General features: G+C 42.0%; 1 protein-coding gene across 4 annotated transcripts; it reads right to left on the reverse strand.

Moving 5' to 3' along the window:
* Window positions 1-1,015: 1,015 nt before the first annotated feature.
* Window positions 1,016-25,411, reverse strand: LOC118838809 (S100P binding protein). 4 transcript variants are annotated; one of them, XM_036746172.1, is made up of 9 exons: window positions 25,183-25,327; window positions 23,773-23,973; window positions 23,381-23,448; window positions 20,742-20,865; window positions 19,701-20,581; window positions 19,322-19,410; window positions 17,750-17,853; window positions 5,267-5,366; window positions 1,016-2,340 (listed from the first exon to the last, which is right to left on the reverse strand). In XM_036746172.1, the coding sequence occupies exons 5-9, from the start codon at window positions 20,577-20,579 to the stop codon at window positions 2,190-2,192; spliced, it is 1,323 nt and encodes a 440-aa protein (XP_036602067.1). In that variant the 5' UTR covers window positions 20,580-20,581; window positions 20,742-20,865; window positions 23,381-23,448; window positions 23,773-23,973; window positions 25,183-25,327; the 3' UTR covers window positions 1,016-2,189. The 4 variants fall into 4 exon arrangements, with proteins under 4 accessions (XP_036602067.1, XP_036602069.1, XP_036602066.1 ...); XM_036746174.1 differs by lacking the exon at window positions 23,381-23,448 and having other exon boundaries at window positions 23,773-23,926; window positions 25,183-25,411; XM_036746171.1 differs by lacking the exon at window positions 23,381-23,448 and having other exon boundaries at window positions 25,183-25,367.
* Between the last annotated feature and the right edge of the window lie 53 nt (window positions 25,412-25,464).

Raw genomic sequence — 25,464 nt, forward strand, 5'->3', positions numbered from 1 at the left:
TGTATAACCTCTAAAGAAACATTTAGCATAGTGCTGAGAGGAGGTGACATTTCTAAGCCTAGGAAGGCCCAGACTTGTCAGTGTCACTTTGGGGAAGGTGACTCAGTACAAGAGTCAGAGGACTCGGACTAAAGCTCCAGGCTCTGTCACTTAGGAACCACGTGAGCGAGGGTAAGTCCCTTGGTCTCTCTGAATCTTAGTTCCCTCACTTGTAAAACGAGGCGGCTGGACAGAGAGGCAGAATGGTACAATGAAAGAGCCCAATCCTGCTTTTGCCACTTACTATGGACACGGCCTTAGGCAAGTCGCTGACATCTGTGGGTCTCAGTATGTTCATCTGAAAGCTTTGGACTCTATGAACTCTAAGTTCTAAATGTTACTCTCTAAGCCCTATGTCTCCCTGATCAGAATTTAAGCTTCTTGAGAGCAGGGATTATTTCATTCTTTGTACTCTTTACTCTGTATTTCTGTCACCAGCACAGTGCCTGGTGTTACAGAGGAAGCATTTAATGCTTGACTGAATGACTACGCCAATTGAAGCATTCTGTGATTCTTTCTGCATTGTCCAAAATATCGTTTTGGTTCTGACACTTACTATGACCTTGGGCCAAATCATTACATCTCTGAGCCTCAGTTTCTTCATCCAAAAAATGGAAGTAATACCTATAATACCTACTTCCACTGTTGTCATGAAACTCTGATGGCAACATACATAATAATGCACTTTGAAAACTTGATGACACCACATAAATACAAGCTATTATTAAAAGAAGACAACAAACTTAAGTTATTCATCAAGACACTTGTCCAAATCATGTCTATGTCAACTAGAACACTGAACCCTATGATCAGATAGTGCTTGAAGCTTCCAATTTGACAATTTATCTCCCAGAATCACAGGGGGAATGTTCCTATGCTATCAGATGGCGTCAATGTGTTAGTTGATTTGGCTGAACCTCTTTTTAACCAGTTGTTTGTGCTCACATCCCTTTCCCCAAATTATCATGAATACATGTTTAAAGGGAAGGAACTTTTTATTTTGTCTTTGTATATCTTACACAAAATAGATGCTTAATAAACAGACGGACAAGGGAAGGCTCAAACGCTTTTGTAAACACCAAAGTGAGTCTATGTGGACAGTGAAGTGCTGTATCTGCTGTGTGGGACCTCCCGTTCCCCTCTAGGACTGATGGACACACCAGGTCCTGGATTAGTAACAAAGACGTCAGCACCCACTGGTGACACTTGACAAGGAATCAAGGTAAACAGCACAACAGCTTGTATTTAAAGCTGAGAACAGTAAAAAACTGCTGGCAATTTTCCATCAATCTGCGTTTCCGATCTGTTTTATACAGTCAAGGTTCCAAGGCAGTCCTTCCACAAGACAGCAGCGAACGCTTCAGGCCAGAGCCCTAGGTGGTAGCTACTGTATAAGGGAAAAAAGGAAAAATTCCTTAAGAAGGGGGATGCAGCCAGGGTCCAAAGATATTGATCAGGCGTTATTCCAGAATTAGTCACAGGATACAAGTGCAGGAAGTCTGCAAACACTGGCAAGCAAAATGAAATTATTTAATGAGGAACGAAAAGCCAGGAGACAATAGCATCTTGAAGATACAGAAGGGAGGGAGGTGAGGGAGTGCATACATTTGCTCCATCATGTCCTTTCCATAGAACTTCTGCCTTACTTTATTCGATTCAAATGCCCTGGGTTTACTCGGTTACAAAATACTGATAGGTATTGAGTTCAAAAATTTAAAACTGATCCAGTCTGTTAGTTGCAGAGTAACTAAAGCTAATACACTTCCTCATGGGGTGGTATTGCCTCCTTTAAGATGATCTAAGAAGGACTTTTCTAGACATAAGTGGATCTCTACTCTGCAGGGTGAGATGTCACCTCTGCTTCAGGCTGAGTGTTTTGGCCAGATACAGGCTCTCCAGAGACATCTGGCTTTGATCCAAAATGAATTCTTAAAAATACACAGTTAACACACCATCTTACTATGGCTAAAGAAAATAAAAAGGACCTCGTACAAAACAGATGAAGTCTATGAATGGGCGCTTTCAAAAGGTGACAAGGTCTTGAAAAAAAGTTTCATTAAAATAAAATCATTCAGAAATCTACAAAGCAAACAAAACGGAACAAAAATTGCTCTGAGTACTGATAGGGTGGGTGCCTTAGGGCAGCTCCTTCATAAGTGGGGGGATGAGACAACTGGCGGGTGCTTGTGCTGGAACTGATCGGCAAGCCCTTCGAACCGGCGATGGCTTCTCAGGTTCCTGTCCACCCACTGAGTCAGGCTGTACCTCTGCAGGGGCTTCTGTCTGAATCGAGGGTAGTTTCTGCCAGAAAGAGAAAGCAGAAAAGACAAACAGTGACAGTGCTATGTGTTAGCACAGAGGTTTGCATGCAGAGAAAGCCAGGAGTCATTTTAGTGACCTCATTAGTTCAGGAAAAGCTCTGAAAACGACATCTTAAAAGTTTAAATTAGACAACACTTCCCTCTCCAACACCATTTTTTTGCTACTGTTTTTCATATTTGTATAGTAAATACAATAGCTCTTCTCTCCCCTCAGAACCATTTAATTAGCACCTAGGCATTACGGTAATAGGTGCTATAGAAACATACAGATGCTCTTACTTACTACATACAGTGGAAAACCAATACACAGACAGAGAAACCACAGGGACGGTTATAGCAGTTATCTACTTCATTCCTCACATCAGCCCCATATCTCCAAAAGGTCTTACCTCACTGTCTTAACACCGCTGAAGGCTGCTTAAGACATAACAGTTAAAATTAGAATTTCCCAGAAAAAGTAAATCATCATGTGAACATTACAGTGCAGGTTTAAGGACTGGCCAATTCACTGGATTGAAACAAAGAAGCTCATGACAAGAAAAAGAGTTAGAAAGAACATTTCTGACTTAAGAGGCAGAAGACCTAGATCCAAGTTCCTAATCAGCCATCCACTAGCTAAGTGACTGTAGCCAAGTCATTTAAGCTAAGTCTTAAACTAACAACGATAGCACTTGAATTGGGGATGGCATATGGAAAGAGTTTCAGAAAACCTTAAAATGTAATATAAGCGTGAGCTATTATATGTAACATCAAGGAAAAAATATTAGGCTTGGAATCAAGAGACCTGGGTTCAAATTACTGTTCTAACAAATTAAGTTCTAACTTGCTAATGTGTGACAACAGGCAGGTAGTTTATCTGACCTTCTGTGTTTTCATCCATACATTGTAGTAATAATACATACTTGCACTACTGCTTCTTAGTGTTACTGTACATGATATGGTACTAAAGGAAGGTGAGCAACTATTACCTGAAAGTAAAACTCTAACCTCAGTATAAAATATCCTTTGAGACAAACAGCATCCGAAATCTTTATCCTGGGCTTACAGGCTTTTAAAGCTGAAAGAGACTTTGGATATCCAGTCCAAACATTCTCCCTTTATGTATGAGGGAGCTAAGACCTAAAGAGACAAAGCTACCGAGCAGCACAGCACGCATTCAAACCCAGGTCTCTCATTCCAAATCAGTGGGATTGCTACTACGGCCTCTTCCTCACTGTACTACATCCAATTAATTCTTCCTTTTAAATTTCTTCTGATCGTTCTTTTTACTACCACTATGGCCACCCGAATCTACGCTCTCCTTCCCTGATCCATTTTACACATGCATCAACAGCAGATTCACAATGACATTCAGCTTGTCAAAAAGAAACCTACCAACCCCCAGCTGAAGAAACCACTTTGGAGCATTTTTTCACATTTCTAAAAGCTCTAGGACAGGAAGTGTTGAGTAAAAATATGAATTAAGAAATGGCTTAGGTCAAGGTCTTTAAAATTAAGTTTCATTCAAAATAATAAAACTCAGCAATAAAGATATTAGGGGAGTGGCTACACTCATGCTCCAAAAGCCCAGCAATCATCAGCATAAAGCATGATGGGAATATACCTGTGCAATTTAATGAGGAGCAAGAAGCAACCATAATTGGTTAGCTGAATGGATACAAAAAAATTAAGTCTATTGAATTAATGAATGAGGAAAAAGGAAAGTAAGAATGACCTAGACTAGGCCCATTCTAAGACAGGAGGCTGAATTAGAGGACTGCCATAACTTCTCAATTCTAAATGTTTATTCCATCAAGGGTACCTAAAGAGCTTGAAAACTTTCCGGGTCCTTTTCTCCATCCAAATATTGCTACTTCTATGTTACTCATAGGGAATCTTTTCATGTCAGACAAAGCCCGGTATCACCACAAGGACAAGGAACAGAGATCGAGAGATCTGGGCTCCCGTCCCAGCTTTGCCATTAACTGATTTGTGTCACCCAGTACATGGCCTCTCAGTCTGCTGGACGACATGAACGCTAAGGTCCCTTCCAGCCTAGATCTCAACAGACTGGAGCACTAGGCCTCATCTAACAAAATGCAATCAGTACCTTTTGGGGGACTGGGTCTGTGAGCCCAGATGTGGAAGCCACCTCAACTACGACAGATGACTAAGCATTCTCCCAGTCAGGGTCACAAAGCCAGGATTTTTTACAGTGTTACCCAGGGACCAGAGCGCTCACACCTCCTGACTCGTGGCACTGTTTTTATTTTTTAAATTCTTTTCTGATGGATGTGAGGCGGTATCTCAGAGTTGTTCATTTCTCTATTCAATAGTGATTTAGAGCATATGACGATTGAGAGTTTTGATTTTTTCTGAAAAATGCCTGTTCATATCCTCAGACCATTTGTCAGTTGGAAATAGCTCTTATTTTTAGAAATTTGGCTCAGTTCCTTATATATATGAAAAATGAGACCTTTATTAGAGAAATCTGCTATAAAAACTACCCCCCACCCCGGAATTTCCTACTTTCTTCCTCATTTTGGCTAGACTGGTTTTGTTTGTGCAAAATTTTTAATTTAATGTAAGCATTATCCATTTTATTTCCCATGATCCTCTCTATCTTGTTTGGTCTTCCCTTACCCATAGATCTGACAGGTAATTTTTTCCATGCTCCCTTGATTTGCTTTTATCATCCCGCACATACCCATTTTGAGCTTATCTTGATATATGGTGAGAGATGTCCCAACCATAGGAAGGTACCAAAATGACTGAATTTGACAGAGACTATTCTTTGACCACTAGACTATCTATACTCCTGTCTCCTCTTTCAACACCTTGGAGTAAATTAATTAATAACCCTAAAAAGATGTACTATTCTCTGCTTGCAGCTAAGTCCCTCTCTTCTCTTCCTTCAAATCACTTACCTCATGGTGAGGTCTGATGGGTGCTGCCACCGCTGATTCTGCATCTGATATTCCACATCAGCAACTTGATCCATCAAGGCATATAACTCGCCTAAGGTACCTATAATGCACAAAAGTCAGTATTTGGGGGTACCCATTTGGTACATCATCTGGGTTAGTATACAGGAGGCAGGTATGTGAGAACTAGGTATTGCATCCAAGGGCAGTCAACTCACAGGATTACCACAAGGCTTATGCAGACACAGACAACCAAGAAAATCATAAACCAAGGGGAGAGAAAAGTTTTTAGTGACAGTTTAGTAGCAACTTCCCAGAATTATGAAACTTTCATAATGTACATTGGAAAGAATCAGTCGACATGTAAGCTGAATACGAGTCCACAGCATGACAAGGCCATCAAGAAAGTCCACCCTATCTTGGGTTTCATTACGAGGACTAAAGAGGTGACAGTTCTGCTGAACTGAAATATTGTATTCGGTTCTAGGTGCTACATTTTGGGAAGGCCATTCACAGCTGGAGGGCATCCAGAAGAAGATAACTAAGATAGTGAAGGGCCTCAAGTTTGTAAGGGCTGGTTCAGAGAATGGGGGATGTTCAGCCTGAAGAAAAGAAGACTCAGGGGGCATGTGAAGGCTACCTTCATGTATTTAAAGTACTGTCACATGGAAGAGAGAGCTGACTTGTTCTGTGTGGCCTCAGAGTGCAGAACCAAGAGCAAAGAGCAGACGCATAAAAGACAAATGTAGACCTAACGAAAGGGGAAACTTCCCAATGATGAGAGCTATCAAAAGTCTGCCTTGGATATTTGTAACACTCCTTCACTGGAGTTCTATGAGAACCACTGGGATAATTTGTTGGGTATGTTGAAAGGAGGCCTTTTATTCAGGTACACGTTGGACTAGACGGACTCTGAGGTCCTTTCCAACTCAGATTCTGTAATGAATCTGTTCTCAAGCATGTGGTTACAAATTGTGCCTTTCCAATTGTGCAGAAATAGCCCTTTCAGAAAAATATCAACTCTTCCAAGGTTTCACATTGCAGTGATCCTGCCAAAACTTCGCCAAGGGAGGTTTGGCAAAGTACACGCATCCTGGTGTCCAGGTCTCAAAATGGAACCATTGACAGCTCCAAGACTGTCTCTGCAGTGCATGTCCTCCCTTAGCCCACTCATCGCTCACCACCTGGTACTTCAGCCTTATTACTCCAGCAGCAGAGACTAAGGATGCACTGAAAACCTCTCATGATGAAGTTTATTTATTTCAAAACAGAGAAGGAAGAAAGAATAGCAGACTTAACACAATGGATTCTAAGATGCCTGAACCATCCAGCAGCTGATCATTCAGCATATTCTACCTAAGGTGGGACTCCCTGAAACTTTTCCTTCCTATAAAAATGAGACAGAAATTTGGTAGCTGGAGTCTATACAACCAGACTGATGAGTTTATAGTCAAACAGGATAATCCATAAATCAAAGAATCTGTCCTCTATCTAGTATGACTATATTCAACCATTATCAACCTGATTACCTGAAAGTTCTGCAAAGGCCCAGGCCTTCGCTGGAGACCTCAGAACAAAATGTATCTGATTCTCCTATTATTTGTTCTGAGGGGTTTTTTTTTAATGCGTATACAAAATCAAGTGTTGACCGTGTCAAAAATTGAAATTATTCATTCCTTACAATAATGTCTTTCTATTCAACCCATTATCATCAGTAGTAGAACAGGCTCCCAGGACTTCTCTGACTCTTCCACCAGGCCCCAGGAAGCCCCAGGAATTATTGGGACACCCTCATCATGCTATTAAGATCTCATCAGTCCTGACACTCTACTTCATTGCTACCCTCTGCCTCTCTGATTGGAGGGTAAGGCCATGAATTCCAAACTTTCGTGTAAGGAGAGAGCTCAGATGGATAATTTCTCTCCTGACTGCACTACTTTGGGATTTCCCCATGAGGCCCTAACTCTGGAACTTCCTCCTCCCCTCCTCCTTTTCAGCTTCCTTTTGTGTGATTGTAAGCTCACTGAGGCCAGGGACTATCTTTCTTTTTTCGTATTTGAATACTCGGCATTTATCATAGTACATAGCACGCAACTGGAATGTAAAAAACATTTACTGACTGACTGATTCACGGAATCAGAGAGTCCGAGGGGCCTTCCATCTAGTCCAATCCATAAATGAAAGGAATCCCCACTATGACATCCAGCAAGTGGTCATCTAGCATCTGTTTGAAAACTTCTAATGAGTAAGAACCCACCACCCACCTCCTGAGGCAGTCCATTCCATGGGAAAGCCTATACAAACACTCTGCCCCTCCCCTCCTCTACCTTTGCTCTTCAGTGTTTAAAGAACAAACCCTGGAAAATGATGCCATTCAGTATCATTGCAGAACCCTGGAAGATGGCAGCCCTGATCAAGCGGTGCTCTCTCAGTCCTTTGCCTAACAAATTACACCTTCTACTCACCTAATTTCAGTTACCCCTTTCTCCCTTCTGAATATTAATCTAATCCAATAATACTTTATGAAGCTCTACTATGTCAGAGGTACAATGCTGGGCAATGGAGACAGAGATAAAACAAAACAAACCAAAAAACACTCTCCTCTGGGGAGCTCACGTTTTTCTGGAGAAAGGATAAAATATGTTAACAGTTAAGTGTGTGCATGATAATTTGAGGAAGAGAGCACCAACAACTAGGGGAATCAGGAAAGGTTTGGAATATGGACTAATGTTGGTAGGAAGTCAGAAGTTTTAGAGGCAAAAGTGAAGAGGTTCTATAGATCACCCTATATTTAATCAGTTACCATGTTTTGAATCTGCCTCCACTAATCTCTTTCACCCACTGTTTTCTCTCTGTTCATATGGCTGCTCCCCTAGTTCACCTGGACTATTATAATGGCCTCCTAATTGGTCTCCCCTGTTCCAGACTCTCCCCTCCCCAATCCATCTTCCACAAAGCTGCCAAAAGAATCTTACTAAGAAACATATCTAACTGTGTAAGCTCACTGCTGAGAAGGCTTCAGTGGTTCACAGAATCACAGAGGCTCCCCACTGGCTTCCACAGAAATGTCACAGACTGTCCTTTCAGGTCCTCCACAATGTGACTGCCCACCACCTTCCAGCTTGTTCTCATAACACACCCATTCACAGACTCCATATCCCAGTCCAACTAGACTACCAACTCTTCTCTAAATTCAACACATCATCTCCTGCCTCCACATCTCTGCACAAGATTCCAAGCCAGAATGACACGCCTCCTTTATCTCTGGCTTTCAGAATCCTGGTCTTCCTTGATCACTTAGCTCAGAAGTCACCACCTCCAAGATTTCAACTCAATTCAACCAAGTTCACCAAGTGCCCTCTACATGACCAGCCTCGGACAATACAAAGACAAAAACAAGCCAAACTAGCCCCTGCCCTTTTAGGGCAAAAATCCCTACTTAAACTCTGCTGGGAGGATACAGCCTATACACAAATGACACAAAGTCATTTTTTCAGTGCTTGGGCAATGAAGCCTTAGCACATTCTTCTCCCACTCCTACTCCAAGTTGTTGGTCTTTCTTCCTTCCTCATGTTGCCTTGTATTATTTTGTATATCCATAAGTTCCAGGAGAATGTAAACACCTTGAGGGAAGAGACACTGTTGTCTTGATAACTCCAGTGCCTAGTACAAAGGAAGCATTTAATAAATGCATTTAGTTGCTGTTGAATTTAGCAAGGAGAAAGGGAAAGCTTGGGGATGGCCATGACCACAATCTTCAAGCATTTGAAGAAGTGTCACTGAGGAGAGGAATGAGGTTTGTTTTGCTTGGCCTCAGGGGGCACAACTAGGACCCCTGGGGGAAAATGACAGAAAAGAGGATTCAGGCTTAATGTAAGGACAGCCTTCCTGACACTTAAGAGTTCTCTGTGAGTGGAATGAGTTCCCTCAGGAGGCAGGGATGTTCTCTCTCACTTGAGGTTTGCGAGCCAAGGCTGGATAACCACCTGCCATGGATTTCTAAGGAGATTCTTAGAATTCTTAGATTCCAGGCCCAGTAGAACTGCATGGCCTCTGAGGACTTTTTTTTTTTTGCCCTGAAACTGTGTAATTTTACACAGATTTGATTTATTATAATTGGAACTTTCACAATGGGCTTGAGAATGACCAAGTAACTTCTGAATACCCTATAAGCCACCTCAAAAACAATTCAAACATGTACTAAACATCTACATGCCAAATCCTGTGGTAGGCTACAAAGATACAAAGGTAAAATTAGACACCTCAAAGACTACAGTCTAACATAGAGGAGATACTCAAAAATTATAATAAAAATCTGAGTAAGAAAAATGCAAAGGAGAGGTCCAAATGCCACAGGAGATTTAAGGGTGAGTGGTTCCCTTACAAATGGGAGCTGCAGGAAGGCCTCCTGGATGAGCTCATAAGCAAGCCCTATCCTGAAAATTAAAGCAGGCCAAAATTGTAAAGGGTAAGGGAAAACAGTCCATGGCATGTACAGAGGACAATGTAAGCAAAGGACAGGATGAGATCAGGAATAAGAGAAGAATTCTATTTCTCTTCAATAATTGGAGTCATGTGGGATAAGGCTTAAAAAGTAGGTGGGGGACTGCCCTAGATGCCAGGACACAGAGTTTCTGGTCTTTATCTGGTAGCCACCGGACAGGTACTCATGGTTAAGCAGGGGATTGATCAGAACTGTACATTAGGAAAGTTATTTATTGGTGATGTGAAGGATGAACTAGACTGGAGAGGTGAAATATTAATTAGGAAGCTACCATAATAATCCAGGCAAGAAGTGCAGAAGTCTGAATGGGACAGCAGCAGAGGAAATGGAAGCAGTAATGGATCCTGAGAGATTTTAAGGAAAAATCATTGTCAACTGATGAAATGTGGAAAGGGTAAGAAAAAAGGGTGGGGAGAGTAACAGATGACTCAGATTTGGAACCCGAACGACTCCATATATGATAGTAATAACCAGCAACAGGAAGTTAACAGAAAGTTGGCTTCTTTCTGTGGGGACAAGAAAAGGGATGACGTCAACATGTTGAGTTTGAGGGGCCAGCAGAACAAACCGGCAGCAACGTCCAACAGGGAACTGAAGATATAGGGCTGGAGTTTACGGAAGAGACTGATAGAATAAATGACTGAAGGCATGAAATTAGTTAAGACTGCCAAGAGAGACTGTAGAAATTGAAAAAAGCCAAGAAGAGTTCTTTGGGGGAGGCTCACACTCAGCATGTGGGAAGAGCCTCTGAAAGAGACAGATGGAATTGTCAGAAGGATAGGAAAATTATGGGAGTGCAGTGTCACAAAAGCAGAAGGAAGAAGAAGTAACAGGCGAGAGTGGCCAGTAAGGACAAACGCTAGAGAAAGGTCAGCTAGGATACAAACTGGCAAAGGTCAACATAAGGTTACCTTTTTCTGAACTTTGGAGAGAACAATACTGGTAGCGGTGGGAAGTAAAGCCACTTTGCAAGGGATTTTAGAGTTAGTTGAGAGAAAGGCAATTATTCCTTTTAGATGTGACATAATGAATGGCAGGAAAGGTAACAATAGCCACCTTCAAGGGAAGGTTCTGCTTAACTACTGATCAGAACTAGAATCAGGTAGGTTAAAATTGAACAGGTCATCAGACAGGAATTTTTTTGACCCTTAGCCAAAGATGACAAAAAAGATGTTAAGGTTTGGGCGCAGAGAGACCACCACTAGGCCTATACCCCAAGACCAAAAATATTCTCAGTAGCACTTTTTGTGATAGTAAAGAATTGGAAACAAAGTTGGTACCCATTGATTGGGAAGTTAGCTAAACAAATTGTAGTACATGAATGTAACAGAATATTATGTACTATGCTGTAAGACATTACAAATATGAAAAATTCAAAGAAACACAGGAAAACATATAAGCTGAAGCAAGGCGAAGTAAAACAAAACTACAATGGCCACCACGAATGAAAATGAAGGCTGTGTAATCTTAATGACCAAACATGACGCCAAAGAAGAACTGAGTAGAGGCACCTCCCTCCCCTCACTACAGAGGTGGCGTATTATGCGTATGGAATAAACAGCCCACTTGCAGATTGGTTGGTTTTGCTGAAATGCTTCTTCCCTCTCTATTTTTTAAATTTTTATTACAAAGAAAGGCTCACTGAAGGGAGAAGGGAGGGATATATTTAGAAATAAATATGATGTAAAAACAAATACATTTCTAAAAAAAAGCATTCATAGTACTCTGAAAACTAAAAAATAAGAATATTCTCCTATATGATAGACTAACAGCAGTTAAGTATCAATCCTCTGGCTCAAAATCTACTAGTGAGGCTCACTGGGTAGGGAGAGGCAGGGAGGGAGAAATATATTCTGAAATGGAGGTGATACGAACTAGATTATTTTTAAATCTTTCACTCTCTACTGCCTACATAAGAAAAGTCTAAGCTCTCTTGCCTGGCACTCAAGGTCCTCCAAAATCTGTGTTCGAATGACCTCTCTATCCTTACCTCCCACTAGTTCCTTACAGAACCCTCTGATCCAAGTATACTGCTCCAAAGAAGTTCTTCACACCAAAAGAATTCCCATCCCTAAGTCTTTGCTTGTGTCATTTCCCTCTGCACCAAATATAGGGATGATGGGTTCTTAGCCAGCAATGCAGAGCACCCAATGAAACCAGCAAAACTATACCTATGTGGAATCTTATGAATCCAAGGTAATTTTATGAAACCAAGCTTGACCTAAATACACCTATCACCTAACTTCAATGGGTATTGTTCCTCACAGTGCAGATCACAGCCCAGCCATGCCTTCTCATCCAATGCAATTCTTGTCCATGTCCTCCAGAGAAGATCAGCTACACTTGAGGCCTTCCCTCTGGGTCTACTGGTATTCCATGGATATCAGTGCAACACCTGGGCCATCCCTCTGTTTTTCTCTTGCTCTTGCTATACAAGAGGCCAACCTCTTTAGTGGATCATATCCCTCGCACCAGTTAAATGAAGTCACCACTGGTAACAGGTTGCAGCCTTTTTATTCCCACCATATATCTCTGGGTCAACCAAAATTCTGATTCTTCAGAGTCTGTGATATTCCATGAGTCCCAATCACACAACGTTACTACAAGACCATTGCTATTAAAAAGGATAGATTCGTGGGTCAAATCTTGGGATTGTACTGCATAATTTCTCAAATGTGATCTAGCCAGCTCTTTTCATCCTATTTAATTTTAGGCCCAGTCCACTGTAATCTACAGTGCCTATCCAGGATATAGGTACTGATGGACTCTCTCAATGAGCACCCAATCCAAAGGCAGGTGATAGTCTGACAATAAACAATCCACTTGGCTTCTCCAGTGGAGATTGCTGGCCCATCTCTGTGGCTTTCAACGAGAAAGTCTTATGGTTTGATGTAATCAAGACAGTCATCCATAAACCTGGTCAATCTCACTATATGAATGATTGGCCAGTTCCAAAAACTAGTCATCAATAGCTCAAAGTCAAATTGGAAGTTAATCTCTCAATGGAACGGCCCAAAGATCTGTCTTTGGTCCTAACATTTTTAACAATGACTCGCATGAACATATAGATGGCAAGATTATCAGATATGCAGATGAAAGATCACTAACATAATGGATGACAAAGTAAGCATCCAAAAAAGATCTTGACAGGTTAGAAGGATGGACATAATAAGATGAATTTCGTATAAATAAATGTAAAGTCTTACACTTGGGTTCAAAAAAGTTCTTTTCAATTTGTATGAACTGAAGCAGAGGAAAATAAGTAGAACCAGAAGAATCTAGACAGTGACCACAAAAAAAAAAATAAGGAACTCTAGTCTAAGCCATAGCAGGGCCTGCCCTCAGGGAACTGACAATGCCAAGTGCAGCATGCCTTCCTCTTCTCAGGGGAGAGGTGGTAGACTACAGCTGCAAAATGAGCTAGACACTACTGGTTATGGTCTAAGTACTGGCCTGGCTGAGTTGCATTTCTTTATAATGAAAGGGGATTGATTGAAAGAGGATCACTGGGAAGCAACACTGACATAAAAAAGAAAAAGCACTAATAAAAACATTTGTTTAAAAAAAAATCTCACTAGTACAACATGGAAGAGACATGGCTTGACAAGTTTGTGTGGGGAAAAAATGAGGAGTTTTAGTAGAGTGCCAATCCAGGATTGTGGCAGGACCAACAAAACAGCAACTACCGCAAAGAATTCCATAATGTACAGCCTCTGTAATCCTCTACTACTTTCCAAACATACATAAAAGGATATGCCTATTATTAAAGAATTTTAAAAGTGCAAATGCTATCCTAGCAAGCAAACTGATATTGTTTGCTAGAAACAAATCAAGTGAGAGGTAAAGTAAAGGCTATATTATCCTTCACCGATGAATAAACTTTAAGGCCAGACCCTCAGTAATAGAAAAGCTTGTCAGAAAGAAAAACTCCTTAGGATACTTTGCTTCTTTTCTGCTTACTTAAGCAATTTATTTACAATTTTGTTCTTTTGCCCTACACCCTTAAACTCCTGAGAAGATATGTTCCTAAAATTGTGATAAAGCTAAGTTCAACCTAAGTCAAAGTTTTTTATGGAACCTTAGTTTTGCATCCTAAGAGAAGATAAGAAGGAAGAGTCTTCTGATCCTGAGCTTACTACCCTAAAATCTCTGAGAATTAGAAAACTGAAACATTCTTAGTATGTGTCAGAGATGAGACCTTTTTTTTTGGTGGGGGGGGGGGGGGGGGCGGGGCAGGTAGATATGAAACGAGAATGCTTGTGAGCCGTCCTGGGGGAGAGCTACCAGCTTCCTTCTTCCTCACTAGCCTGGAAGTGCTAACACCTGAAGATGAAGATAACATGAGTGCTGGTACCTTCTCCCCAATCTCACTAGCTAATGTGAAACTGCAGGCCTCTGCACTACCCAAAAAACTGACATCTACATGATCATAGATGATTGATATGACCTATAAAAGCCAGTTTGTTATCTTCTCATTTTCACCCAGGATATCCTTGAAACGTGTATAGATCATTGTTTGGAGGCGATCAGAGTTAAGTGACTTCCCCAGGGTCACAGATAAGTGTCTCAGGCTGGATTTGAACTCATCCTCCTGATTCCAGGGCTGGTGCTCAATCTACTGTGCCACTTAGCTGTCCCTCTCATAAAGATTTTGAAGAGATAAGTAGGCAGAGCGGGTTGGTAGTTGCTGATGTCCTCTTGATCATAGTATTTTACTATCTGTAATTATCCCCCTCCCATCATTTAATATCTCCCTTTTCAGATACCTTGAAAATTTCTCCCTCAACACTTCTACAATCACATCACCTTCTGTGTTTGTCTGACCTGGAGTGCCACTCTTCCTGACTTCAGTACCATTTCCAATTCCTCATATCAGGTACTGAAGTCTTAAGGGCGGGGGGTGGGGGGTGGGGGAAGGGGTGCTCCACAATCATCAATGACAATACATTTCAATTTTCATCGATTTGTTGTCCTTCCATTTCATTCACAAGTGTTCTTGGGATCATGTCATTTACTTGGGTCTCATACCAAGCCTTCCACATATTGTCTTCCCCACACCACTTCACTATTGTAAAAGGTTCAATTGCTCATTATCTTCCACTGTTCTCCAGTGTCATGTTTTACAAGTGAATCTGCATTCTAGAGAGGTATTATCCTGGGCTGCCATGACTCTTCATCTGGCACAAGGAGCAAGTATATGCTGGCTGGGGTACCTCCTGAACCACTTTGATCTCCTCAGTGTGACTACCATGTTATTGCGCCTTCTGTTAAACTTCTGTAAGAAATGGTGAAAATCTAGGTCAACGTCTTTACTTTTATCCATTTCTCATTTTTCAACATCAACGGAGACCATTAAAGAGCTCAGGTCAGCACTGTCAGGACTACATAACATCTCTCTTATCTTCATGCTTTCTTCTAGTTTGGTGTTGATTTTGATCTTTGGTCCAACTAGTTAATAGTCTGAATGCATACAACTGACTCAAAAATAACTGTCATCAGGAATCAGTTTTTCCCGTTAAGATATAATGAACTTAAATTTTTGTGATGGTTGATGCAGGCCATGTCCAGTGGCTTCCCATTATCTTCTTGATATTCAGACATAAGGCTTCTCGAGAATCTATAAGCTCTGGTTTATTTCTTAATTTTGGGCCATATTTCCCAACATATTTTCCTATCATCTTCCCCCTTGCACTTAGTTTTACACTGAAGCCACTGAATATTTAGGTCTATACTAATGATATGGAGATTCTCGACAAGTTCTTTATAGAATTTCTTTACTTCTTCATCCTCTGCAACAGATAGCACATGAGCTGCAATCATCTTCACAGTCATCCTCACAGCACTGCAAGGTCAGATCAAGTGTCCCACAAAATGTTTCTTGTTGCCTTTGGTTGAACAATGAAACTGACTCTGCTAACTCCAGTCCATGTCACAACAGCGTTTACTGTCAAAGGACCTTAAGATTCAGCTAGGTACAAAGAATCCAAGTAGAATAATCACTAGGTGAATTGCTTGATTACGGCAATACATGGGGCTTGTGATCCCTGGTCCAAAGTGATCTCTCCTCCTCTGATCTTCACAACATTTATCTACACCACTAATTTCAGCACCATTTAAAGAACAAAGCAATCTTACATTATTTCTTTCCATACACCTTATGTACAAAGATGCCATACATCCCAACGTCCTGACTCAACTAGACTATAAGGGCTTTCTCTCACACCCCTTTTTATCCACAGCAGCTAACACAAGGTCCTACACATTGTAGATTCTCAAATATCTGTCGATGTTACATCAAAGAAGACAATTAAGTCTGCTTATTACGTATTATTTTCTCTTCCCTCAGAAAGCTTGTTTTTCATCCTGCAAGCTCGTACATCAAAGGGAATTGTATGATGCATTAAACATCCAACATCTTGTATTTGTAATTTGAGAAGAAAAAGGAAAATATCAGAGATTACGACAAACAGAACTCACTCTATTGTTTATGCTACATCCATAAACCAGAAAGCAGCCCATGGATATCTAGTTGTTGGTACAGAGTATAGCTTCTGAGTCATAGGCAGCCCAACTGTCACCCTCCCTCCCTAAACTTTTTCACTGTAATAGCTGCAAGGCTGATGGAGAAAGAATGTACCAATGTGTTAAATGGTTTCACTTAACTGTACTTTTTCTTCTACTGGGGTAGGGGAGGGAATTCTGAGGAAGTGACAGGGTCAAAAAGGAACATCAATAAAACTTAATTTAAAAAATACAGTTTCATCTTCATGACAATGTATCTGACCAGCAGCTTTTAACACACAGTCAGTCCTTCAGTTTGGCCCCAACAGGCCCCTATCCCCATCACCTTTAGAAATTTCCATTAGACAACACTTAAGAATGAATAGCACTGGGAGCATGGCTTCTTTTGGCCTGGAGCCTGAATCTAGCCCCGTGAGTTTCCAATATCTTTTAACGAACAAGAGTGGGAAGAGCTCAGCTTAAAGGACCCAGAAAATTATTCACAGCCATTCGCCTAATTACAGGTTCTGAAGTAGAAAGGATCTTCAAGGTATCTAATCCCAATTGTACACAAAACAGGAGCTCTCCCCTACAACATCCCTGACCAACACTCCCCCCAGCCTTCACTAGACAAGCTCCAGTCATTCGGAGCCCCCTTCTTCTCCAGGTAGCTCTCTCTTCAGGACAGCTATAAATGGTAAGAGATTTGTCCTTGCATCAAGCCAAAGCCTGTCCCTTCCCCACTGCTTCTGGTTCCTCCAAGAGCTTTATTTAACTTTAGTGCCCACAAGGTAGATGGCATTTGCAATGCTGGCGAACCAGAAAAGGAAACTAAGTTCATTAAGTACCTCAAAGCCCATGCAACACTATGCTAAACAGCACCTGGTCATCTACTCCTAGGAGGAACTCTATCCACAAAACCATACGACTACAGCACAGTAGAAGCTGTGGAGAGAAGACCACACAGCCTGGACTCTCATCTTAGCTCTGACATTTACTAACCATCTGATCTTCAGTCAATCCATTTCCTTCTCTAAGCTTGTTTCCTCATCTGTAAAATGTAGTTAGCATCACCTGCCTTGTTTATATCACAGAGCTGCTGTTGGGATCAAATGAGATAATATAAGCAAAAGTTACTTTGGAAACTATAAAGTGTTATGCAACTATTACATAATAATTCCTGTTATCATCAACTTTACTGAATGCTAAGTCTACATTGGTTAATGACCACAAAAAGGCAATCTCCATTTAGTGGCAGTGAAAATATTGTTTTCATTCCAATGCTGGTCAACAAAGAAAGCTGCTTTCAAGGCAATCTTGGGAGAAGTATTTTTTTTAAAAGTTCTAGTCTATGGGTAAAGATACGGTTAGATGTACTGACATACTTCAGCAAATTAAAACTGATCAGCCCCACTAGTCTGAGCTACACTGGACTGAATTAAAAAAAAACCCAGCACCTTGCCCATCCCATTCCTGTTTACCTTGGTTAGATTCCAGCGGGTTTTTTAAGTGAGCAATGACATTCTTAAGATAAATCTGCTTCTTCTGTTCCAGTTCAGTTTGCGAAAATATCTGAATCTTACTCCTTAAAAAAAGCATAGCAAGAAAAAAAAACAGTTCATGAGTTTCATCTTAACGTATAGAAGAAGCCAGGCAAACTAGCAATTGGTTAGTATAATTAGCATCCAAAAGCAATATTCTCTTTAGGATCTTGTGACAGAAGACAGTATTGATTTTAGCAGCATGCTATGCATTCCTTGAGGAGGGAATTTAAAATAAAACAAATGTACTTGAACAATTTGGTCTCTTTTCACCAGAACTAACAAAAGAGGGAAGAGTTTCACATCCACTGAATGATTTGATGATAGTTTAGAAACTTCAAGGGACTTCATCAAAATGAGATTTAAAATGGAAAAGAACCCAAGTTCCTTGGGAATATGAATGATTGAACTGTAAGAAAAACATCTCCTCATGCATATAAAGTGATAGGTTATCAAATGACTTTTAAACTAGGTAAGGCAGAATAATGTAATTGTTGCTAACCTCTTCTTCCTGACCAAAAAACAAACCAACAAGCCCTAAAACTTTCTGCCTCTTCCCTAAAAACTGCTCAAACTCTCCAAGTGATTGCTTGGCACGTGATCTTGCTATGCTGACAGAACCAAATCCCAAGCTTCCACCAACACTGAAAAAGTTAACACACAAAGACATTGCTTTGAGCCTTTATAGTTAGAAGTTAAGCTGACAGTTTATCCCCACACCTCTTTTCTGTACTGAAATTAACTGGGCTAATACTGCCATCTCCTGGAAAAGGAGGATATGGACTGGAAAAGGTCCTACATCTCTAAGGCTTTACAGATAAAAGGCACCTTTAAAGATTTTCCAACCTAACAATTTTAAAGTAGAAGAGGATATATGGTATGGTAGAAGGAATATTGAATTTAGAGTATGGAAAGACCAGGGTTCAAATTCAGCCTTTGACACTTATCAGTTGGGTGACTGGCAAAGTCACTTTGATATTTCTGAGACTCAATTTTCTCTTCTATAAAATGAGGATGGTAAGACCCGTAGTCCTTACCTCACAAAGTTGTGAGGACCAAATGAGGTAACTTAGGTGAAGTGTTTCACAAACCTTAAAGCATTCAAATGTCAGCTACTGTGACTGTGAGGATATGGGGGTCTAGAGAAGATAAAGTGATTTGTCCCATGTCACACAAAGAGCAAAGGCAGAATCTGAACCCTGGCTTCTGAGGCCCAGTCCAGTGTCTTTTCCAGTACTAGGACATCTGCCAAAGCCTCATCTAGTTCCAGTAGAGTCAGAGTGGCCTCTGCACATTTCTACGAGAGGAGAATGAATATTTTTTTACATCCCACCCTCCCAATCCAGTTATCACTTCTCTGTTACTATTTAAATCTTCTGCTGTGACCAGATTTCCCCTTAAACTGTAAGGGGAACAAGAAACAGTAGAAAAGAGGGCGATACAGAAGTGCCAAGAATAGAAGAGGGGGGTGCCTCTAGGCGTCACAGACATCATTAGACTTTGTTACATTACCTTGCTTTGGCCTGCAGAAGCGGAATGACTTTGCCTAATCTTCTCTCATACCCTTCCTTCTTCTCAGAATCCTTGTCTAGTCTGACCCGCTTTCGTTAAAATAAAAATAACAGAAAGGAGAAAAACGGCAAATTAGATCTTAGTAAAAACAAAATCAAATGATAGCAATGATAACAAAAGCCTTTTGGTGATAATGTCCTAGATACTGGCAAGGGCTAAAGAGGCATTGTAATTAATTTATGTCCATGAGGATTTGTAAGTCACTCCCAAATCAGGCCTAATATGGAGAACTAGGTCAAGACAAGCCAAAAACCCAAAGAAAAGGGAAACATAGGGATCAATTTCCCCAATATGCAAAGAAATCCAAGACTGTGCTTACTTTGGTCGACTGAACAGCTGGAAACCTAGATGTGTCACCTAATTTGTGTCCACCATTCCTGGAAGACAGTGCCACCTCTGGTCTATGAGGCTGTTCCAAGGTCGGGGAAACCACGGGTAGAGACTCCTCACAACGAGGATCACCGGCTCCGGGAGCCCCCTGTGGAGGGCTAGCTTTACAAGGCTGGGGCCCTTCCCAGACAGAACAAGTGCAGCTGGTTTCTTTAGTGCAAAGTCTGCCATCGTTCTGGCCATGATCTTCTTTACTCACATCTTCCTCCAGGAAGGAGGGAGATCCCAAACAGTCTGCATTACTGTATCCATCTTTGGAAGAAAACTCAGTCTTCTTTGGACCAAGCATATCATCACAAACTGTTGTATTAAAGGGTGGGACAACAGTTACTTTCAAGGGACTTTTTTCTGGCACAAAGTGTCTGCTACGTGATTTGGTCAGAGTGGGTGCATGACTAGCTGGGGTATTTATGTGAGGTAGTTTATAGACGCTAGCGGGCCCAGCCCTGGGTCCCAAGCTGCCGAGTACATTTATAACTTGGGGAGCGTCAAGTGAAGCACAACTAGAGCTCCCCAACTTCTCAGTGTCACCACCTGCATCTTTTTGTAATTCTCCCAGAGACTGTTCACTCAGTGAGTCATCATCCTTCAAGAGCTCCTGAATCTCTTCTTCCGTGTAATTGAAGTGACCATCATCCTCTTCTCCCTCAGAAAGCTCCAATAAGGAGTCATCTAGTCCATCTTCATCCTGTCCAAACCTACCCCAGGATGAGACTGGAGCACTGTCTTTAGGTTGGAGAGAGGTGATTTTGGTCTGCTCAGACCCTGAGCCATCGAAAACACCAGAGGATTCTAGAGAGCAGGTCATATCTGGGGAAGCAAGAGGCAGCATTTCAGACAAATGAGACAATACTATTACGCCAATTCAAACACCATTTATGCATGTCTAAAGCCCTTTTGCCCTGGAGATTTTATCATTAAACATAACTTTAAGATCATGCACAAGAACATAAAGCACTGTCTTCCGTACTGTGTGGAACTGCCGAAGCAATCAACAACGTCTCTGCCTCTGCCGCAAGATCAACGGGAAGTAGGTTTCAGCTCCTGCTGGATGTTCCTTTCAGGAGGCGTCAAAATGACTGACTCCCACCTTCCTGCAGACACAAAGAAAATTAAAGGATCTTCTCATCACTTTCACCTCAGTCAATTATAATAGGTAACAATGCTTTACTTTATTCATTTTGATCTTGATGGAGAACATCAAAAAGTTGGATTTGGGGGTCAAGAAAACAAGAAAGGCCTTTAAAGAAAGAATTATATGATTAAGGCTCCAGACTATTCATCACAATTGCTTTATCAAAAATGTTTTATCGATCTTTAAAAAATTCTTAACACTCTTCCGACAAACCCTTACTCTCCCCAACAGAACTCTTTTTTTCAAAGTAGTTAATCGAAGCAAAGTGACCCACTGACTGCATTTCATTGCTTCTTTAGGAGCTACGGTGGGACAGCAATAGTGGAAAGGACACTGATGGCCTGGTGATGAAGAGATGCTGGTTCAAGTTCTCTGAACATTAATGCAAATGAAAACTTTGAAATAGGGGAAGGACAAGTGGAAGGAATATATTAATAAAGTCAATCAGATGTAGTTACTAGAAAACATAATCACTCACCCTTTGGCCAAAATAATTAGGGCACCAGTTCATCACCCTCCCCTAGTACTCTTCCTTTGGCCCCAACTTCAAGAATAGTATGAACTGTTCCCCCCAAAGCTCATAAAAACCCAACTGGGAGAAATTACTTAAAATATATTGGTAGACAAATTTCATAACAAAGCAATATTAATAGGAATCATACCTTTCACTACCACTGCAACTCAATTCCTTTATTTTGAGGAGATAGAATAGCACATCTACTATCTTCCTGCTTCAGCTAGAATTACTGAGAAAATGCTCTATCAAGGAGAACACAGTTTTCCTTACAGAAAGCTTTCAAGAGATCTTATATGACAACCTAAGGATTCCATTCTGAGTTCTAAAATCCCTTCTCTCCTTTGCCTACTTCCAACAGCCTTAGGAGACTATAGAAAAGGAAAATGAGAATAGAATACTATTTCCTTAACTGTTTGAGGAATGATTTAAAGCTTTTATAGGCTTACTGGGTCCTAGGCATTGGGAACCCAAGTACAAGAATGTAAGAACCTCTGCTCTTGTACGTCACAGGCATGATGAGGGAAGGCATCCAGGAGCTAAATGACACTCTTCTTTCCAGCAGCAATGGCAGCATTGATTTGTTTACCATTTCCAAAGCAGGAGGTGGGAAGTGGACAAGTTTTGCCAATGGACAATCACTGGTTTCACAACAATGGGACTACCTATGACCCCACTCTTGGAGCTGCGAAGTCATTGAGACGAGATGGTATAGTAGAAGACTTAGGTCCCTGTTCTATTTCTATTATTCACTAGTCATAACTCTAACTCATAACATTTAACTAGAGCCTCAATTTCCAGGTCATTTATGAAACAGGAAAACCATTCTCCATACTTCACCAGATCACTGTTAGAAGCAAACAAGACAACGAATGTTAAAAACACCTCGTAAGTTGTGATGCACTATACAAATACAAACTATTAAATTCAAGTGAAAGGTCTACAAATAAAAGTAAAGGGGTGAAGTCTAAGACAACTGCAGTATTTCGCTCCCTGCCTTTCTCTCCAGTGTCTAGAGGCAGGGATACTATAAACATTAACTGCTTTTAATAGTAAATAAATAGCCTTCATCTGAAAATGGGGTAAGTCTCTTTTTATAAACCTTTCTCCAAAAAGGAATCCTCCCATTCCCTGAATCCTGCCTTTCAGTTTACTCTGCTTCCAATCACTTCTGTGACCCTATTCTGTCCCTTTACTTGCCACCTGTCCACCCCCATCTTAACACTTCAATTTGCCACCCCCTCTCTCTGTTCCACAGCCTCCCAAATGGAACCTCAGAAACAGGTTCCTTCTCTATTTTTATCCTACTTCAGAAAACCCACTGCTTTAGAACACAAAGATGGTTTTTATCCAGGGAACCAAAACAATGAAGCACCTGACACACCAAAACCCCACTTATTATAAGGGCTATCAGATTGCTGGCAAAAGCGAAGCCATTGAACTGACAGGAGTGGCCAAGGGAAGAACAGAGAAACAAAAGCAACAGGACACCATTCCCCCATATTGCATGACTTCCAGACTGGCCTACATAGAGTTACAGCACAGATTTCTAACCTCTTCGATTTGTGGCACACCTCCCACCCTTATCAAAAACAAATAAACAAAAAAGCCGTCCCACAGCATGTACTTGAAATGTAATGCTTTAAAACATGGTCATTTTGTCAGTTTTGTTTAACTTTTTTTTGTTGTTACAAAGGAGGCCTCAACGTGGGAGAAGGCACCGACCTTTGGGGCTATTTATCTAATCTCATTTTATAGATTAAATTTATATGTTGAAATGACAGATATAAAAAAATCAGAAGGAATTATCAAAACTTTTAAAAGAAATTAATGCTTTCAGAGTCAATAAGAAAACACACAATGACTACAGCGACGTAAGATCATTGCTAAAAAGCAACAAAATTCAGGCTAAATTCAATAGATAATATTAGCACCAAATTATTAAGGTCAAAGGACATACCTTTCCTTTCTGTTAACAGTGATAAACTACATGCCATCGATCACAATCACTATCAGACTTTTGTTTAACTGTTGAGGGAAACGGGAGGTAAAAAGGCTGTTGTGTCAAAACGAAATCCAACCAGTAAAAATATTTTTTAAAGAAATGAATGCTTTATATATTGCAAAGCACTTTACAAATCCTAACTCATCTAATGCTTACAATTCTTGTGGGGTAGGTTATACAATTACTACCTGTGTGATGCTGGGCAATTCATTTAACATAGCTGGGCCTCATTTTCCTCACCTGTAAAGTGAAAAAAATTGGACTAACGTCCCTTCTGGCTCTAAAATCTGACATTCCTAAGCATTACCCTATTTTATAGAAAAGAAACCTGAGAAATATTGACTTACCCAAGGGCACACAACTAGTCTTAACTTCAGATTAAACACTTATGAGGCAGGAAGAGATCCACTTCACGGTGGCCCTAAGACAAGTCACTAGCCCAGGATACCAGGACTAATAAGTCGTAGACCAGGAGATCAAGTTCAGTGCTTCTTCCACCACCTGAGGTCAAAGGAAGGTATCTTCCTGTTCAACATTCCCACTGTGAACTACAGCAGAAGCCATTGTTACTCATCTAGGTACTAACCTAACCAAGGATAGACAAAGAAGGCACGAACCACTTCTCCCAAAGCAGCCACGGCCCAAAGAAGGGTTCCAGTCCACCTCCCTAGGTGGCTTAGTCATGAAGCTAGAGCTAGAAAGGCCTTTAAAGATTATCCCAGCGGTGGGGAACCTTTGGGGCCCTCTAGGTCCTCCAGTGCAGCCCTTTGACCGAATCCAAACTCACACAACGAATCCCCTTAATAAAAGGATTTGTTCTGTAAAACTTGGACTCCATCGAAAGGACACACCCAAGGGCCTAGGAATGGCCTTGAGGCCCTTGATTCCTCACCGCTAATTCTAGTCCAGCCCCATCACTTTAGAGATGAGGAAACTAATACCCAGGTTAAGTGACTTATCCAAGATCACATAGGAACTAAATATCAGAGGCAGGATTTGAACCCAAATCCTCCAGAGCCCTAGTACCCGAATGATGCATACAATCCATAGGGCTGCAAAGGGGATAAGGCATCAAAGACCCACATACACATAAACACACCACGTAGAGAGATGTGCTAGGGCCAAAAGGACAGTCACTGCTTTCTGGGGATGGAATGGGGCTTGGGGCAACAACCTCTCACTCAATTCTGGGAGCAGGAGGGACAACAGGCCCTCCAACCCAAGGGGCAGCCAGAGGCAGGAGACATCAAGCAGGGGCCTACCACATTGGCCTGAAGCTCTAGGGGTGGAGGCGGGCAGGAGCATCAGACCCGTGGGACGCTGGAGGAGCCTGAGATATCAGCCCCTCCTCCTAGAGATGGAGGGAAAGCAGGCAGGGGCATCAGCCCCCCACCACTAAGAGGGAGGAAGGAGCCTGGGACATCAGCCGCCTATCTCTGCCAGGTGAAGAAGACAGGGGCATCAGCACCCCCAGCTCTGGGGGCTGGGGTAAGCAGAGGCATCAGCCCTCCCATCCCCCCAGCTCTGGGGGCTGGGGTGGGCAGGAGCATCAGCTCCCCCCCCATCTCGAGGGACTGGAGTGGGCAGGAGTATCAAGCCCCTCTCAAACCGGCCACCGGTTGCTCCCTATCCCCCGCCTCCCCGGGGTCTGGGCCTCCCGCTCCCGCCCCCGCCAGGCTCCACAGAGGCCCACGGACAGCGGGGCGCTGCCTCCTCCCCCCGGCCCCGGGGGTCAGCATCCCTTCGCCGCTCTTCACCTCACGAAACCGGGGCGGGCAAGCTGAGTTCACATAGGCCGCGGCGCCATCTTACACTCGCCCGAGCCCCAGCCTCGCCCACCCGCGAGGTAGCCCCTGGGCCAACGCCGGCGAGGGGGTGGGGATGTAAGGGCCAAGGGCAGGGAAGGCGAGTTGCGCGGGGGGGGGAGGGGCTGGCCCCAGGTGATTGGCAGGAAACTGCCCCGCCTCCCAGGCGGACCGCTTGGGCAATGCGCAGGCGCAGATGCTGCTTCCCGCCCCACCTTTCCCCAGCGCCGCCAG

Source organism: Trichosurus vulpecula, chromosome 2, assembly GCF_011100635.1.
Source record: "Trichosurus vulpecula isolate mTriVul1 chromosome 2, mTriVul1.pri, whole genome shotgun sequence".
Classification (NCBI taxonomy): domain Eukaryota; kingdom Metazoa; phylum Chordata; class Mammalia; order Diprotodontia; family Phalangeridae; genus Trichosurus; species Trichosurus vulpecula.

Coding starts and splice junctions, on each gene's coding strand:
- LOC118838809 (XM_036746174.1), bottom strand. CDS start 20,579: ATGACCTGCTCTCTAGAATCCTCTGGTGTTTTCGATGGCTCAGGGTCT. Junction 17,854..19,321: donor CTTCTGCAGGCCAAAGCAAG/GTAATGTAACAA, acceptor GCTTTTTTTAAG/GAGTAAGATTCAGATATTTT. Junction 5,367..17,749: donor CCCGCTGGAATCTAACCAAG/GTAAACAGGAAT, acceptor TGTGCATTATAG/GTACCTTAGGCGAGTTATAT.